Source organism: Sylvia atricapilla, chromosome 2 (assembly GCF_009819655.1).
Source record: "Sylvia atricapilla isolate bSylAtr1 chromosome 2, bSylAtr1.pri, whole genome shotgun sequence".
NCBI lineage: Eukaryota > Metazoa > Chordata > Aves > Passeriformes > Sylviidae > Sylvia > Sylvia atricapilla.
In genome coordinates, this window is record NC_089141.1 from 13,411,997 (window position 1) to 13,429,884 (window position 17,888).

Genomic DNA, 17,888 nt, shown 5'->3' on the forward strand with positions numbered 1-17,888 from the left:
AGCATGTCCAAGGCAATGCAGCCACAGCCCTTATCTCTGGGAATGTGCCAAGCCCCTGGGACTGTGCTGGAGCCTCCTGACCTGAGCCCTCCAGTGCAGCTCCCTGTGCTCTCATTGTTCCTGCAGGAAGTGTTGGGCCAGGATCTCCCACATCCAGGTGCCTGCCCATGGGATGTGCATACAGGATAGAGTTCCTGGCCAATTCCTGGCTCAGTGGTGATCCTTCAAGAACCAACAAGCAAGCTGGACTGGCTGTTATGATTCTCCTGATCGTGTAGTGGATGGGCTGGTGGGGGTGCTGTGGGAGAGATGCCCCACTACACCACGAGGCAGAGCTTCATAAGCCATCTTCAAGGAGCACTGTGCCACGCTAACCTCTAGCTAAAGCATTATGCTGCTGTCTGCTGCCATGGGGAATAAATGGCTGGAGCCCTAGAAATTCTTCAGCCCTAGAAATCTGCTCCCTGGAATCCAGCCCCTTGTCTCCTCCTCGCTGTTAGCAGGGACCAAGCTACTCCATGCAATGAAGTGGGAGGAATGAGGCAGAGGTTTAGCCCACGAGCTGCTGCTGGACAGCAAAGCCACAGCCAGTAGGAGCCCAAAGGTGGGCAACTGGCATGGACACAGTGGCAGAAGGGGCTTTGGTCATCGTCACACTGGCCCAGGTGACATGGGGACAGGGTGCTGGCTGTCACCTCCCAGAGGGTGTTACTTTGCTGATGCACCCTGCTCCGTAAGTTCTCCCTGCCCTTCTAAGCAGAGGAAACCACCACTGACAGACAGTTTCCTCCCAGCCACTTTCTAAATAGCAGAGTGGCTGTCACTATCGTCCATGAGAACCCACCACTGCCTCTCTGGGGGAGGATCCAAGCGCAGAGGATTCCCATGGGGCTGGCACAGTGCCTGGCAGATGCCTTCCTCTTCCTCCTCCTCCTGGGTGAGTGCCCTGCCCAATGGCCAGATCTTTCTTGGAAGTGTTGTGGGGAAAGCAGGGCAGGGGGAGCTCAGCCACTGCTGCTCTGGCTCAGTGGCAATGGGAAGAGGTGCATCAGCATGTGCTCCTTTTGCACTGTGTTTTCACTCCAAAATGAGAGCCCAAACCGTAAGAGGGTTTCGGTGAGGGGACATACACGTCCCCATTGAATGGCTGATTGCGGTGTAGAGGGCATTACCTTGCTCTCTCTTCCACTGGGAGGGAATTTCTGAAGGTTTCCTAGGCAGTGCCAGCACCAGTTCCCTTCCCTGGCCATCACAGTTGTTTTTTTTACTCAGGACTCATGTCCTGTGAGCATTCTGCTTGGTGTGCATGCTGAGCACCAGAGAGAGTGGATGTCACTGCCGGGAGCTATATGGAAGGGGAGGGTCTGTGGGTTGCAATCCTCAGACCCTCTGCAAGCAGAAATGGAGGGAATCCTTGATACTTCCTGCTGCCTCCTGCCTTCAGAGGAGCTCTTGCTGACTCCCTCTCCTGTGGTCTACTCAGTTTCTGCCTATGGAGCATCTCTGTATCAGCCAGCCTGGTGCTGACCTCCACTGTCCCATGTCCCTCAGCTTCTGCGTTGCATCTCCTCCTCCAGCAGTGATCAGCTCTGTACCCCTGCTCCCAGTCTCCCACACTTAGTGCAGGACCTGAGAGCTTTGCCCTCTCAACACACCACAGGCTTCCTCCAGTGATCTCAGCCTGGTTGCTGCTTCCTCTGTAGCGCTGCCTGAGAGAGGCTCTTCAGGCACATATGAGCTCAGCCATGATGCTCTGGTCTCTGTTGTGTGACAGGAGACAAGAAAGTTCAGAGCTCTGTTGTTCTTGTAACTGTACCCCTGCAAACACCCTGTGTGCTGACAGGTCTGACCACTGCCCAGCGGCAAGTGATGGTGCAGGAGGGGCCCCTGTACCGCACGGAGGGCTCCCACGTCACCCTGTGGTGCAAGGTGAGCGGCTACCAGGGCCCGGCGGAGCAGAACTTCCAGTGGTCCATCTACCTGCCCTCGGCCCCCGAGCGGGAGGTGCAGATCGTCAGCACCGTGGACCCCTCGTTCCCCTACGCCATCTACACCCAGCGCGTGCGCGGCCGCGGCATCTTCGTGGAGCGGCTGCAGGGGGATGCCGTCCTGCTGCACATCACCGAGCTGCAGGAGCGCGACGCCGGCCAGTACGAGTGCCACACGCCCAACACCGACGAGAGGTACTTCGGCAGCTACAGCGCCAAGACCAACCTCTCAGGTGGGTCGTGAATCGGAGCCCTGCTCCCTGTGATGCCTTGGGAGGACTGGCCTGAAACAGAGACTGGACTAGTCACAGAGCTGGTAAATAAAGCTAGTGAAAAATTTATTGAAAGGCCTCCAGGATCCACCTTGGGCAGGACAGGGCCTGACCAGGGCTACTACACCCAAGGTGAACGCAAAGTGGTCACAAAATGGCTGACTGGTCATGAGGTCTTACACTTTTATGAGTGGTTTTGGTCCATTTGCATATTGGGGTTTAACTGTTACAGCTTCAGGTTGTGAGGTGCCATCCTTCTTGTTCCTCCCTTCAGCCCACTCTCGTGCTTTCGGGCCTGAAAGTTGTCCTTAATCTTCAGTAGGAAAAGGGTTTGTTTTGTCTACCTATTCTGTGAAGAGAGCTTACTGGCACTTCTGTAGCTCAGAACTGCACCCTAAATCTGAAAAACATGAAAGCTAAAATTTAGGCCATCACCTGTGGGGCAGGTCTCTACTGTCCCTGCCTTTGCATTGGGGAGAAGTGTTCATCTGTCAGAGGGACAGCTGGGGAAAGGAATTATTAGTGAGGCTGAGGTAGGTATGTTCAGATATCCCCTTGCATGTTCTCTGGTTATTGCCTCTCAGCCAGAGCAAGGGGATGGACAGGATGCCTCTGCTCTCCTATGGCCTGACTCTAGCTCCTGACACAGACACAGCGTGTCACAGCTGAGCACTTAGGAAGGCAGGAGTTTCTAGCCTCTGTGCATTAACTGTTGCTGTCTTCCCAGGTCAGGCTGTGGGAATTGACCCAAGTGGGATACCCACACATGGAGGGAGGTAGCAGCTTTTGCAGACCAGTGGGGTGGAGAAACAGGGGGAAAGGCCCTACTGTGAGCCCACCAAGTCCACATGCTGGTATGGTACTGCCACTTGGTGTTCAGCCCTGTTTTCTCCTTTATCTTGGTGCTGCACCAGTCTACATTTGGGATAGAGAGGGGATGGATTCTAATCTCCTTGGGGTTGCCTAATTAATACCAACTGTGGTTTGACTGAAGAGGGCACTGCAAAGAGATTCACTAGGGTTTTTTTTGTTTGTTTGCTGAGATTTTAGTCACTTCACACCTCAACATAAACTGATGGAAGCCTTGTCAGTAAGCTACAGAAGATTTTTCTCCTATGCTGTCAGATCTCTTAGGCCCTGGTTGCAGTTTCTTGGGAATTGTCCTATGCAGGGACAGGAGCTGGACTCAATGATTGTTGTGGGTCCCCTTCAACTCAGGATATTCTGTGATTCTGTGTTTCTTCCCCATGCTCAGTGATTCCAGACACACTCTCAGCTTCCATGGCACCCCAGGCCCTCACTCTCATGGAAGGAGATTCAGTGGAGCTGACCTGTGAGGTGTCCAAGTCCACTGCCCAGCACACTCATCTCTCAGTTGGCTGGTACCTTCTTCAGGGAGCAGGAGAGCACCGCCCTGAGGAGATCCTCACCCTCTCCAAGGACTTCATCCTGAAGCCAGGGCCCTCTTATGAGCAGAGGTTTCTGGAGGGGGATGTGCAGCTGAACAAGGTTGGGAACACCATGTACAAGCTCATCATCAGGGGAGTGAAGCCTTCTGACCAGGGGCAGCTGTACTGTGAGGCAGCTGAGTGGATTGAGGATCCTGACAAGACATGGAAGGACATCTCCCGCAAGCAAACACAGAAGACTTCGCTGGCAGTTGTGAGCCAGGGTAAGGCCTTTGCAAACTCTACCTCCCCTGTGCATTCAAGGCACCACAGCAGCAGATTTCAGTGCTCCTTCACCTGCCTCTGCCGCAGCCCAGGGACACACTGGTGGGTCTGGCTGGGCACTGAGGAGCTGGGCTGGGTTCAGGGCCATGGCAGCCCCTGGTTCAGGAGCTGTTGGTGCTTTGGCTGTTTCTGCAGGCAGATCTGTGATGCCAGCAGCAAGCCTCCAGCTTCACAGACCTGTGCGAGGTGTTACAAGGCATGCATCCAGAGCAACTTGGATCCTTGGCAGTGCTAAACTGCAGCGTGTGGAAAATGGGGTTGTTGCACTGCCTCCAGGCTCTTGTGGCCTTAAAAAAGTGCACCCTCATCAGCTGCTCCGCACTGTGCCTCAGCCACAGACATGGAGTGACACAGGGATGGGCTGTGTGTGCTGCATGGCTCTTGTTGAGAGTGGCTTGTCTGCCCCTGCTGCCACCAGCCCGCTGGTTTCCAGAGCAACTCGTGCTGCTGTTTATTAGGCCATTCCTCTGAGCACCGTCTGCCATCCCTCCTGCCACAAGACCTTGCTGGCTGCAGTCCCTCACCCAGCTCTTCCCCCAGATGTGTGGGAGTAGCTGTGCTCAGGGGAAGGGAGAATCTCTCTCACCAGTAGGCTTTAGCTCAAAGCAGCCAAGGCAAGGATGTGGCTAGTTGGTGTCCTTTTAACATAGCGTGCAGTAAAGCTGGAGCAAGTTTCCCGCTGAAACCTTGCCTGTGGAAGTGGTATACCCTGTCCCCACATCTCAGGGCGGGTGGAGGTGGCTGCAGAGCAGAGCTGGGGTAGTGAGGGGAACTGATGTCTCATGTGAGGGTGGTGAGTCAGAGCAGGAAACCAAAGAAACAGATGGGTGAGAACTAAGCACTCTGTACATGGCTCAGGGGAGCAAGTTATCAGGCGGAGGGGGAGGAAAGTGTGGTCTCTTATCAGTCTGCTTCCTGAAACCTGTCTGACTGGCAAAGCTTTATTCCCCTCATTGTGCATGTTTGCAGCAAAGGCTTTCCAAGCCTGCTGCTGCTTAGGGAAAAATAACAGTCAGTGCATTTCCATGCATCCTCTTATTGAAGAGGGCTTGTCATGACTGGTAGTGTGTGGATTCAGGCATCAGGGCCATGGGATCATTTCAAAATAGAGAAACCTTGCCGGGGTTTGGTATTTATCCTGTGGTTATGATTAAAGGCAGAAGGGAAGTGATGGTGGTGAGAGGGCATTATGGTGGCAGTATTGGTGCTCCTGGTATTGCCATGGTGGGACAGCAGTGGGTGTACAAGCCCTTCATCAAATATGCAGGGCTGGTTTCTTCTTCCAGCACCCAGTGGGGGAACCCAGGCTGCAGGGCTGATCACCCCATCATCACTCTGGGAGCCATCGACCCCTCTGACCATGGCTAACTGCTCCGTCAGTTTCTATAAACTCTGCAGCAAATATTTAGGAATGCCAAACATATCTGCAGCAGCTGGGATTCCTGTTCACAAACTGTTTATGAACCAGTGTTTAAATTCACAGGGCACTCTGCTTTCAATAAATTATTTGAGCCCTTCCACTTGTGGTCTGGGAGCTGCTCTGTTTTGCTTCCAAACTGCAGCATGTAACCTTTCCCTTGTTTTGAGACTCAGGTGGCACCACAGTGACCCAAGCAGACAGAGTAGTGTGAGCCAGGGAATCAGAGCTCAGTTCTTCCTCCAGGATTTTGGCCATGCCAGTGCTTTGTGGGGTCATGGCACAGGGTTTTGGGGTACCCAATGGGTCTCCTCTTGCAGCCACTGTCCAGCCAGGCTGATGTCAGGAGCCAGGGGTGCTGAATGCCCAGAGAGGAGGGTGAATGGTATGATAGGACCCAGAGATGGGATCCTTAGCTTGGACACAGCTGACTGATTGCTCAAGAGTGTCTGCCAAGGGGAAGATGACTTTAGTTTCCCCCTGTCACTGCCTTCTTTGCTCAGCACCTACTGCTGATTGGTATGGGGGGCAGGATCTCCATAGGGTAGGATCCTTCCTACCTCCCCATGCTGTGACAAATCTTGACTTTTCTGTTTTCTGTAGCAACTTAACCCAAATCCTCTCCAGCTTGGAGAGCATCTCTTGCCCACAACCCACAGTAGCCACTGGGAGTTTCAGCATGTAGGAACAGCCACAGTAGATTCAGACAAGCTGCTTTAATGCCCATAATTCATGCACCTTTTTCTAGCACAAGCAGCAGAGTTAAAACCACCACTGTGATAAAACCCCTTTCGGCCCCTTTTTGGCTTCCAGGAGAGGTGTTCCATGAGGTAAAACAGCTCCAGGATGTGAGACAGAACAGCACCTGCAAAAGCTGATGCCTCTGAGTTAGGGCAGCGCTCAGTTTGGATGTCTGAGCTGAGCAGGGGGTGGCTGTGGCCAAAGGTTGTCCCAGTGAGTGCTCTGCTCTGTCAGTTTATCTGCTCTTAAGGGGGAGCTCCACCTGCAGCTGCTGCTTAGCACCAGAGCTGGCAACCCTCTCCCCAGGTCAAAGTTTTCTGTCCTGATCCCTTTTCTTGTGAAAGAAAATGTTTTAACAGAGAATTCTCTCCTGTTGCCCTCTGCCAGGCCACAGGTGCTGCCAGGCAGGAGGAGGGAAGCGTGGGCAGGGCCACCCACCACTCTCCATTTCTGATTGCCCACAGGCAGAGACCTCTCCGTGGACATCACTGCTGCTGAACGCTCCCTTTCTGAAGGGGACACCTTGCAGCTAAGTTGTGTGGTGGGAGCCTCAAAGAGCAGCAGCAGGCACTTTGAAGTGATTTGGCTCCTCAATGAGATGGAAGTGGCCAAGGTTGACCCCCATGGGATACTGACTTTGGAGGAAGAATACAAGGAGAGAGCCAAGCTGGGGCAGCTCCAAGCATTCAAGCAAAGCAACACAGTTTATGTCCTCACCATCTCTGAGGTGGGGCTGAAGGACAAGGGTACATACCAGTGCTCTGTGTCAGAAATGAAGACTCCTGGAGACTTGCACAGCGTCCAGACCAGTGCGTCATCAGGCATACAGGTCAACGTAAAGCCAGTAGGTTAGTAAATCCTAACAGCTGCTCTTCTGGATAAAGTCTGTGGGATCCTTGACTGGGGAATGCTTTAGGTCTGGCCTCATCTTGACAGGGGCAGCAAGAGTGCAAATATGCCAAAGTTTTAATAGATAATGGGAAAAGCATTTGCTTTAGCAAATATTAGCGTGACAGACATAGTAGCTGTCAAACAAAGGGTAAACCTTTAGTCCAGTCTCTTCACAGAAAGTTTTGGGGCAAATAGGTAGAATTTTGAGGAGTCTGGGTCCTCCTGTGCCTTTGGTACTGAAAACTGTGAGCAACATCTGCTGCTACTCCTGAAAATCACAGGAAAACTCAGCAGAACAGGTACGTCAGGGGAGAGGGATCATTGCCATTTCCATCAGGGTACTCTCCCTGTTTTGGATGGATGATTTGCGAGAAATCACTCTAAGAAAAGTGTGTAGGAGGCTCTTGGTTTCCTTGTCATAGCTAGATAATGGTTGTTCTGATGCACCAGGAGCTTCCTGCTGGGACTTGTTTTTTTAACTAATTCTTTACGTATCCATGTCCCAAGAAAGACATTAAACAGAAAAAAAAAAAAAAACAAAAAACAAAACAAAACAAAAAACCCAAAAAAACAAAACAAAACAAAAAACCCAAAAAAACCCAAAAAAACCCCAAACCCAACCAAACTAAAACAAAAAACCGCAACCACAAAACCTTCCCCAAATTTATAGCAAAAGTCTTGCTGAAAATTTCGTGCAATTCTCCAACTCCTTTTCCAACATCAAGATTTATCTAGTCTTTCCACTTAATGCTACATTTAATGCTCTGGCTTTCCCTAGGGGGCACAGCCTCCCAAGGTGGTAACTGTTGTTTGCAGAGAGCCCCCTGCGCCTGTCTGTGTCCACCAGCACTCCACGGGTGACGGCGGGAGACCCCCTGATCCTGCAGTGCGAGGTGCAGGGAGCCACCGGCCCCGTGTCCCTGCGCTGGTGGCACCTGCCACCGCAGCAGCCGGGGCGCAGGGTGCTGGTGGCCACCATGGAGCAGGACGGCACCCGGAGCCTGGGCAGCGCCTACCAGGACAGGGAGACTCGGGGAAGCCTTCGGCTGGAGAAGGAGAGCTCCAGCACCTTCACCCTGGAGATCCCCAGCACCCTGGGCGAGGATGACAGTGGGCAGTACAGATGTGAAGCAATGCAGTGGTCCCGAGGCCGGAACTGGACAGGGAAGGGGGAGGCAGCAGTGACGGTCAGCTCCATGGGTAAGTTCAGCCACCCCTGTTTCTGGGATGGAGGCAGTGATGGAGGAGCGGGTGGATGCATCTCAGTAGGACAAAGGACATTGAGCTCAGCTGCTGCTGCTGCACAGTGACCTAGGGCTGATAATTTGGCCCTGCAGTGCTTCAGTTTCCCCATTTCTACCAGGTTGCTGGAGTCCTCCATGGTGTGTTTCGGGAGACAATAGCTAAAATGCTCAGAGACCTGAAGGGCAGTATTTTACTCAGCAGGCCTGTTTCTTAAGCTGGAATACAAAATATCTATTCTAGTAGCATAATTACGTGTAGCAATTAAGTTCAACAAAGCTACTTGCTGAGTTGTCTGGTGGTATTTATCAGAGATACACCCCTGGTGCTGGCCTCTGATTGCTTCTCCTGCCCTTCTCTGAGTGTGGAGCTGCTAATCACCACAGCGTGCAGTGGCTGTGTCCTTCCTTCTTGGGTAGCTTTATGGAGTGGCAGCTTTTGGCTGTGATTTGGGGTGGTTTTCCTTTCTCCTTGCTGGGCTGGGTGCCTGAGACCACCAGTCAGGCCACAGGAATTGTTAAGCTTTTGTGGAGGGAAGCAGCAAACAGGACAGCAGCATCAGCAGAGGATCCCTGGCTCCTCTGGTGTGGGACTGGGGACCCTGGAAAAGAGGGTACTCAGAGTTTTCTGGGATATTTGGGCTGGGAAAGTGGGAAGTAGGAGAGGGCCAGGGGCTGCGTGGGGTTGTCAGAGCACAGTGCAGCCAAGTGGAGAGTGGGACTGGCAGAAGAGCAGCAGCACTGCTGGTGCCATGGCCGTGCAGTGCCCGGGGCAGCAGGGATGGGGCTGTGTGGGAAGGGTGGCAGTGGGGTGGCACAGGGCAGGACTCCTGTCCCCACGCCAAGAGCTCTCTCCTCCCGAGCAGGTGCTGGTCTGCGCGCCATGCTGGGGAGCCGAATCCCCACCGTCAGCTACGGGCAGAGCTTTGAACTCATCTGCCACGTGAGCGCCAACTACGCCATGGAGGAGGTGCCAGTGTCTGTGCGGTGGCTTTTCCAGCCCAGCCAGCCCACGGGTCCCTCACAAGAGCTGATCCGGGTCCTTCCCACTGGCACTGTGGTCTGGGGCACAGCACAGCCACACTTCCAGTGGAGAGCCCAGCTGGTGAAGTCTGGCACCTCCTTCAGGCTGCGCATCCACAGCGCCTTGCCTGCCAATGAGGGGAGGTACCTGTGTGAGGTGCAGGTCTGGAGGAGGAACATCCTGCCCCTGAGGCAGCCAGCAGCCAGCACCAGCTCCAATGCTGTGGAGATAAAGGTAGTGCTGCCAGGTAAGCAGAGCCTTCAGCAGAGGTCTCTCCTGCAACTTTAAATCCATCAAACATGACCAGGGGCAACCAGAACCACTGATGTCTGGGGTGTCCCCAACAGGGTCACCTCCCAGGGCTGCAGGAGATGGTGCTGCCTGTTCTAATGCTTCCTCAGCACCTGACAAAACCTTGGAGGCAAATTTGGTGCTGGCAAGTGGCAGTATCTATTTGTTTGCAGACTACACCAAGCATACAGGGATCAGCCTTGCCACTAGGATTTTAAGCCTGGTTTCTGGAAAGAAGTAGTGCTCCCCAAGAAGCCCAGCTGAATGTCTGGGGCACAAGGTACACCCCATGGTGTGAGGTTCTGGGAGGCAGTGGAGAGACAGCAGCCCCTGAAGCTGATGCTGGGATATGTCTGTGTTCCCTGACCAGAATATTCAAGGTATGCTGAGAAAGCACCAGGCCTCTCTGCCGGGCTGGGAGCCAGCCCTGAGCCTCAGGGTGCCAGGGACTCCGTGGGAAGGTCTCTCCTGCTGGGCACAGCTGCAGCAGGGCCCTGCCCAGCGTTCCCTTTTATGGCCACCCCTGCCGGCAGGGTCTGTGCTGCCATCCCTCCTGCCAGCATCCCGCTGGGAGCCTGCCTCGTCCTCTTATGGAAGAGAGATGTTGCAAACAGACCCCAGCCCCCCTGCCATGTGCCTGCTTTCTGCCACCCCTGGCAGCACCACGGTGTCAGCATGCCCTGCTCACAGCTGGGGCTGCTGCAGGAACTGCAGGGTTGGTCCTGGCCAAAGCCTCTGATTCTCTGGAGGCAGGCATGAGAATATGGCCTGGTTTATTATTTTTTCTTTTGCCCTCGTATCTGTTCTGCCAACAAAGGAGAATTCTTGCCCCCCCTCCCCCCCCCCCCCCTTTTTTTTTTTCCCCATGCATTAAGTGCTCCTTCCTCTAAAATCTGTGGATTTTTGGAATAACAACCCAGTGAACTGAAATTATGCATTTTTCATGTTTTTTAACTGATGGGTTTCCTGTGGCATAAGCTAGTACATTTCCTTCCCTGTCTGGGCTCTTTTTTCTGATGCTCTCTCCTGTTCCACTGTTACTCATTCCTGGCCCCTTTGGAGCTGACTGCTGGGATGCTCTGTTGAACACAGTAGCTACAACCAGCTGGGGCAGGGTGGCACTGAGGGGTGACAATAATCAGCATCTCTGAACACACATCTCTAGGGTAAATGGCATTAAAATGAGCAGGTGTAATTGCAGAGCATCTACACAGAGGAGATGGTAGCAGCATGAGACTACAACATTTGGCTCCAAACACACTGCAGCTGTTGCTGGAGACTGTGACACTGCAAAGATGGTGGGAACTGGGAGAGGGTGATGAACAGTGGGAGGTTCCTGTTGGCTCCAGTGCCACCTCTCTTGGAAAGGCAGCACGAGCCAGTGAAGGATATTTGGGAAGGTAGGGAAGTCTGGGGAGGAAGCCAGTTCAGGCAGCAATAGGGTTGAGGTGAAGCTGCAGAAAATGAAGCTGCAAATCATGAAAATCACCAGCCTGCTTCCCCTCATGTAAAACCTTATAGCTGGAGCCTGCAGAGATACTGGAGTTCTTGACTTTTTGGTTCAGCACTTTGTTCACTACTTGATGTCAGTCGGTGCTTTAGGAGTTTACGTGTTGCTGTGGTCTACAGACCATCTTCAGATGGGAGGGACATCCATGAAAGATTAAAACAGGTGGGGAAGGAGGACAGATCTTTTCCATTTCCAGCATCTTGGGGGGGGATCTCATAATTAGTGCTCCATGAGCCTCTCAGTGCAGCTGCTTCCCCCACTCTGGAGTGAGCTGCAGGGTCTTTTTCACGTCGTGTCCCTCAGGCCAGCAGCCCACGTGGGCTGTGCCCTTCTGCCTGCTCCACTGCTCCTGGGCCAGGAGAAAGCCAAGCATCAGCAGGCAAGGCTCACAGGGAGATGGGCAGTGAGATGCTCAGCTTGGTTAATTAAATTGAAAATGAAAGGAAAAACAGCACCATGGCTTTATGTGAGAAAGGAAGAGGCAGGCAGCTGCTCTGCCCTTTTGGTAATTGATCTTTGGCAGTAGAGAGAGGGGAGACCTGGAGCTAAAACAAAGGGGCTTTGCAGCAAGTGCTCTGCTTCCTCTCGAGGTGATCTCCGAGAGTGTAACAGCAATTTTCCTCATCAAAATCAAGTGCTCAAGGCAGTGCTTCCTTTGCCTCTCTGAGCTCTAGTAGCTTTTTTTTTCTCTGGAGCATTTTCTGCCCCAGTGGATTTCATACTCAAGCCAGACCTTGCCTGCCCCCTTGTCCCCTGGCAGTTCACTGACTGGCTCTGTGGTATCCTTGGTACTGAGCAGATGAAGTTAAGAATTAAGTGTCTTATTTTTTCCAGTGTGATCAGTTCACCTGTCACAGAAACACAGGATGGTGGAGATTGGCAGGATCCTCTGGAGGTCACCCAGTCCAGCTCCCTGTGCAAGCAGGGCCACCTAGAGCAGGCTGCTCAGAACCATCTCCAGATGGCTTTTGAGTATCTCCAGTGTTCCCTCTGAAGGGCTGTGCTTCCACAGAGCTGGCTCTGGGATGGGTATGCTTTTAAGTACTGGAGTTTAAGACATCAACTTGCATCTAGTTCCCAGGTGTGCTCAAGTCTGTGTGATTTTCATGGTGGATCTGATTAATTTGCACAATTTTCACAATTATCCTAGTTAAGGTTCCTTCTCTTCTGCTTTTTGCCCATACTTGTTTCTTCAGAGCAGCAAATACACACTGTGAAATGCAGGACAGCACTCTGATCCCTTGGGAGCATTGACCTCCCAGACATCCCAGTGAGTGTTGCTGTGGAAATCCTCACCCCTGAAGTGAGGCAATAAGTGGATACTGGAACTCGGGCAAGTGCCTCTGGAGGCAACTGCCAAACTTTTGGTGAAAATGTCTTGGTCTGCAGAGAGAAGGAAGAGAAATGGGGTACAAAGAGAAAAGAATAAGCAGGAAGGTTTTGTCGGCAGATTTTACAGAGACAGAGAGGCTCTACAAGGACGTAAAGACATATCAGTTGGGATATTTTGCTTTGACTAGTCTCAAGAGAGGCAGTGAAGGCCTCTGAAGTGGATGCTTGAGTTTTGAGAAGAAATGCTTGAAGGAAGGGAAAACATGCAGACTTTCTCCTGCAGTGTCCCTCTTCCCTCTCAGCCCCTGTGGGAGAAGCTGCAGCTCTCTCCTGTCCCAAAGCCCTCTCCACAACCTGCTGCCAACACATCCTTTGGGAGAGTGCCCTGCTGAGCCTCTGGCTAAGGGCAGGGGTCTGAGACATTCTGAGGGACCATCTCAGTGTGTCCTCTGCTGCCTGTCCCCAAACCAGCACCCAGGGGCTTTATGGGAGCTCAGTTGTCCCCAGCCTCTGTGGCAGAGGGTGTCCTGCTGCTCAGCTCATATGCAACAAAAAGTGCTAAGAATGGAAACTCAGCCTGCAGTCCCTTAAAACCCTGATGGTGTCTCCTGCTGAGCAATTTCTCCCTACCCAGGGGTGGATACCTGTGTGTATTACTTGCCCTGACTGCTGACTCCATCTGACAGAGGTAGAGTCTCAGCATGGAGGGGAAATGGAAGTGGTTGAAGGACCTTTAAAGATACGGATTTGCAGCCTTTTCACTGCTGGAGGAGAGGTGCCAGCAACAGGTGATGTGCTGTGAGAAGGGGTTCCCTCAAAGCAGGAGCAGCACAGACACATCAGTGTCAGCAGTGCCCGCTGCCGAGGGCGGAGCTGCAGGCAGCACCATCCCTCTGCTCTCCTCAACTGCACAGCCCTGAGCAATGACTAGGTGTGATCACAGAGGGTGTGCAGGACTCTGTTGTGTGGTTTTGGATTAATAACCACAGCAAACACCTGACATGGCAACTGTTGGGGAAACCCACAGAGGCTCTGTAGTCTCTCTGTGACAAAAGGCACTTGTTCACAGTCTCCAAAGCTGTGGGCTGGGTTTATCACGTATGTGTGAACCTGCTGATGGAAGACAGATTTGCTTCACACAGAGGCTTTGCCTCCAAGCTTCAACACAATGGCTGCCTCTATCCCCTATTCCTGCTCCATGGTCTCCAAGGCACCTCCTTAGCTACTCTCCTGCCCAGTAACACCCAGCTGGGATTCCCTACTATTGTTCAAACAAGGCTGTGTGGATTTGTTCTTTCCCTCCATCCTCCACCCTCTGCTCCAGCATCCCCTAATGAGTCTTTGTCCTCTGTGCCCCCTCTTCCTCACTCCCCTTTCAGTGTGTTTCTCTCAGGACAGCTTTATTCCTCTCCTGTACTGGCAGCTGCATCTGGTATGATTGTTTTGTTTCTCCATTTTAGAAAGCAAGCTTCAGGTTGCCACGAAAGACAGTTCTGTGGAAATTGGCAGTGGTAACACAGCCATTGAGTGCAGGATTGTGTTGGCCCGGAATAACTCGCAGTTTGCTGTCACCTGGTACCTCCTGCCTCCCCTGGCAGATGCAACACCCCTGCAAATGGTCAGGGTCAACTACAACGGCATACTGGAATACGGGTCTGAATTCAGCTCTCCTGCACAAAAGTCCCGGTTCCTGAGCCAGAGGGTGTCCAGCAACACATTCCAGCTGCATATTTTGTCTGCAAACCTCAGGGATGGGGACACGTACTACTGTGTGGTAGAGGAATGGCTCTGGCTGGTGGATGGCTGGTTCAAGCTCGGAGAGGGAACGTCGGGAAGGACCACACTGAAGTTCAAACTCCGAGGTGAGCAGGTGTTATCCCTTGTATAGGTGCTGTTGAAGAAGGTTGGATCAACTTAGGATGGGCCCCTGCCAGGCCTCTCCTAAGCTGGCAGGGCTTAGGAAAAGCAGCAGCTCCTGTGTTTGATCTGAGGCTTAAGGATGCAGGAGTTGTCAGTGCCTCTCAAAGGGAAATAGGGAATTAGGAAGATTTACCACAGCCTCCCAAACCAACCAAGCTGCTATTTTTGCTACTGGCAGATGTAGTCGAATGCTTCATCACAAAGTGAATTGTGGCCTTTTTCGTTTCCCTGCAACACCTGGTGCACTTGGGTGGTTGTACAATGCCATGAATAGAGAAACTGCCCTTACCTGGTGCTCCTGAGCAGCCTGAAGGAAAATATTTGGTTTTCCTTACCCTTCAGCACATTGCTGCTAAGAAACAAGACTGGAGGTTCAGCTGCTCTCACCTTAATCACTGCACCTCTGGGATGCATGGTGGGTCTCCCTGGCTTAGTTCTTCCCTCTCTCAGCCTCACTCTGGTCCTAAATAAAGTGGATCAGAGAATTCCATCTTCCTAAATAGCTTCTGGTCCAAAGGATGCCTTTATCACTTATTTGGAGGGGGGAGGAAGTATTACTGCACAGGGGGCAGAGATGATGGGGAGGGTGGGGACATGATGCCCCGCGGAGAATGGGAGCAAGGGGCCTGTGGGTGTCCAGCAGAGGCTCCTGCAGGAGCCCATCCCAGCCCCTCACACTTTCCTCCAGAAGGTTTCTATCAGCCTGTGGATGCAGGCAGAAGTGTTTTTACAAACATCTCTTTCTGCTTGCACTCTTCCCCCAGAGCACGAGCTGCAGATGGAGAAAACCAACCACAACATCTCTGCCAGGGAGGGCGAGGAGGTGACGCTGCCCTGCCGGCTGCAGGGCGCTCTCCTGCCCGGCACACGCATCTCGGCCACCTGGTTCCAGGCGCAGAGCAGCGGCCGTGACAGTGCCCTGCTGAGCGTGCGGCGCGATGGCACCGTGGAGTATCCCCAGGAGCGCCTGGCGCGGAGGCTGTTCCTCCGCCGCCCCTCGGCCGGAGACTTCAGCCTGACGCTGGGCACCGTGGAGAGGGGAGACGAGGGTCAATATTACTGCCGGCTGCAGAAATGGCAGCAGCAGAGCGAGGGGAAGGACTGGGCTCTGCAAGCCTCGGCACGCTCAGAGTACACCCAGCTCGCCACCACCCCGCCAGGTAACACTGCTGAGCTCAGGGGCTGATCGCCCTGCATGGCTCCTCTCCCCAGAGCCCTGCTGGGGACACAACCTAAATGTTCTGGGGGGAAAATTCTTGGTGTGACTCTCTGGCAAGTCTGTCTAGACTGAGGGTCTGTAAAAAAAGCCTCTGTTCACTTTGGGGGGAGTGGGGGTGCATCCTGGGTGCAAAGGTAGAACTAGATTCTGCATGCAGAAGTTCGACTGAATAAAAGCAAAGGTTTTGGTCAGGGGCAAGCAGCGTTTTGGGGAGGGTAATAGGCAGGAGTTGTTGCTGCTTTGGGAAAATGGGAGGCTCAGATGACCCATGTGGAGGAAAAAATATAATCTGTGAAATCAATCATGATGCACCCAGCTGAGAGGATCTTGCACTTGTACACTCCTCCAGCTCTGGAGCTGCCATGCCTGAAGCCAGCCTGGGTGCCTACACGGCTTCTGCAGCAATTCCCAGTGCTGACCAGCATGGAAAGAGTGGCCCTGCAGAGCCCTCCCCTATGCCTGCTACTCCCAGCGCCAGGCACAGAGCCTGCTCTCATGACTTTGCACCTACAGTGGGGCTAATCTGGATTTAATTGCACAGAGAGGGGCTGACAGCACTTCATCCCCCCTGCTGTTGTGTTACTGCTGTTGTCCATCACAGTTCTCTTAAGCACTCAAGATTTCTCCTTCATCAGCTCCCCCTGTCTCTTGTTACCCATTACTGGTGGAGTAACCATTGCTAAAATTGCTCAGTAACTGCTAGTAAATTCTCCTCCAATTTTTGAATAAGCGCTTTTGTCAAGAGGTTTTCATGGTTTCCACAAAAGGCAAAATAATAGCTGGGTGGTTTTTCTTTCTCCCTCTCTTTAAAAAAAACTTATTTTTGAGGGGCAGCCATGTGTGTGCATGTGTGTTCCTCCACTGCTGCAGGTATCTTTGAAGTACTCAGCAGCTTCCACCTCAGCTGGGGAGCTGTTCTGCAGGAGCTGCCAGGGATGAGGATGGTGCTCCCAGCTGCCTGCAGCTCAGTGGGGCTGAAATATGATAGCAGATCAGCAGTCACAAGGAGGGGCAGGTGTCTGGGGGGGACAGGGACCTCGTGATCTGGTTTCCTTTGTTTTCCTCTTATCCCATCTTGCTCAGTGGTGCAGCCTCTGACAGACTTCTACCTCACCCCACTGTCACTGGTGCCAGGCAGGGAGTGCTGCTTTTCCTTACTGGGCCCAGTCTGAAATGGGTTAGCAGGAGAACTGGGCTGTTTCTGTTGGGATGTTTCAGATGAACAAGACAGGGTCTTATCTGACCTCCCCAGACAAGAAATTGAGGCAAATTACCTGGTTTCTCTCCCCCTTCTCTTCAGGTAGGCTGTATGAATTCTTAAAAATTGGTAGCTGTTGAAGATTGAGGGAAAAGTGTTAAGAAAATAGAACTTAGAGAAACAGTAGGAGAGAGAAACTCAAACTAGCTTGGGGCCTCACTTTTTTCTTTCTTTTTTCCTTCAGAGTCAACTGTGTTGTCTAGGATCTGCTCATCCCCACCACTGCTGAACTTTATCTTATACTTACCACTGGTTCTGATCCTTCTCCTGGTCCTTGGTGTCTTCTGCTGGTACTGCAAATCCAGGAAAAGCAAGAAGGGCAACATGACAGGATGGATGATGGAACTGCAAGGGAATGAAGAGGTCAAGAAAAACTTAGCTGATCTGTAGAGGCAGATGTAACTTGGGGGAGCAGAGCTGGACAGCTGAGGAGGACTGAGTACTTGCAGAGGGACTTTTTATTGTTTTTTAGTAGATCTTGCAATAAATCCTTGAAACTGTATGCTTGCTTTTGATGGAATGAAGCAGCTCTGGAATTACTAAGCAAATAGGATTTTCATAACAAGTGTTTCTGTCTTTTAGGTTAGGTACTCACCTGTTTCCTACTCTGTTTGTTGTGAACCTCTGAGGTTCTTGCATCTCCCTCTGTGGATGGAAGTGGTGTTATTCCTCTACAATAATAAGGGAAAAAAAGGCTCTTTCTGCACTGTTATACAAAAGTATCACATTTCTGCTAATTTTAGGTGTCATGACAAAATCTATGTGGTATCCAGGCTAAAAACCAGTGGAAGACCTGGAAGTGGAATATTAGTGTCCCATTTAAGTCACTGTCCTTGTCTTTGCCCACTCTTTGCTGGGGAAGCTCTTGAACATCCCCGTTGTCACATTCTGAGAGTGCCTGTGCCCAAAGAGCATCATCTCCAAAATGAAATGGGTCTTCATCACAAAACCTGTCACAGCAATATAAAGACTGAGCAAGGCTGGCTGGGCCTGAGAAAGTCCAGAGGAGAAGAATCGCAGCCATCCACAAAAAAACAAATCCTGTTGACCC

At 52.3% G+C, this 17,888-nt stretch overlaps 1 protein-coding gene across 1 annotated transcript; it reads left to right on the forward strand.

Moving 5' to 3' along the window:
• The first annotated feature begins 885 nt into the window (after positions 1–885).
• CD101 (CD101 molecule) lies at positions 886–17,338 on the forward strand. Its single transcript, XM_066338338.1, has 9 exons — positions 886–937; positions 1,844–2,221; positions 3,516–3,932; positions 6,616–6,999; positions 7,859–8,242; positions 9,150–9,554; positions 13,901–14,302; positions 15,125–15,520; positions 17,022–17,338. The coding sequence occupies exons 1-9, from the start codon at positions 886–888 to the stop codon at positions 17,225–17,227; spliced, it is 3,024 nt and encodes a 1,007-aa protein (XP_066194435.1). The 3' UTR covers positions 17,228–17,338.
• The last annotated feature ends 550 nt before the right edge of the window (positions 17,339–17,888 follow it).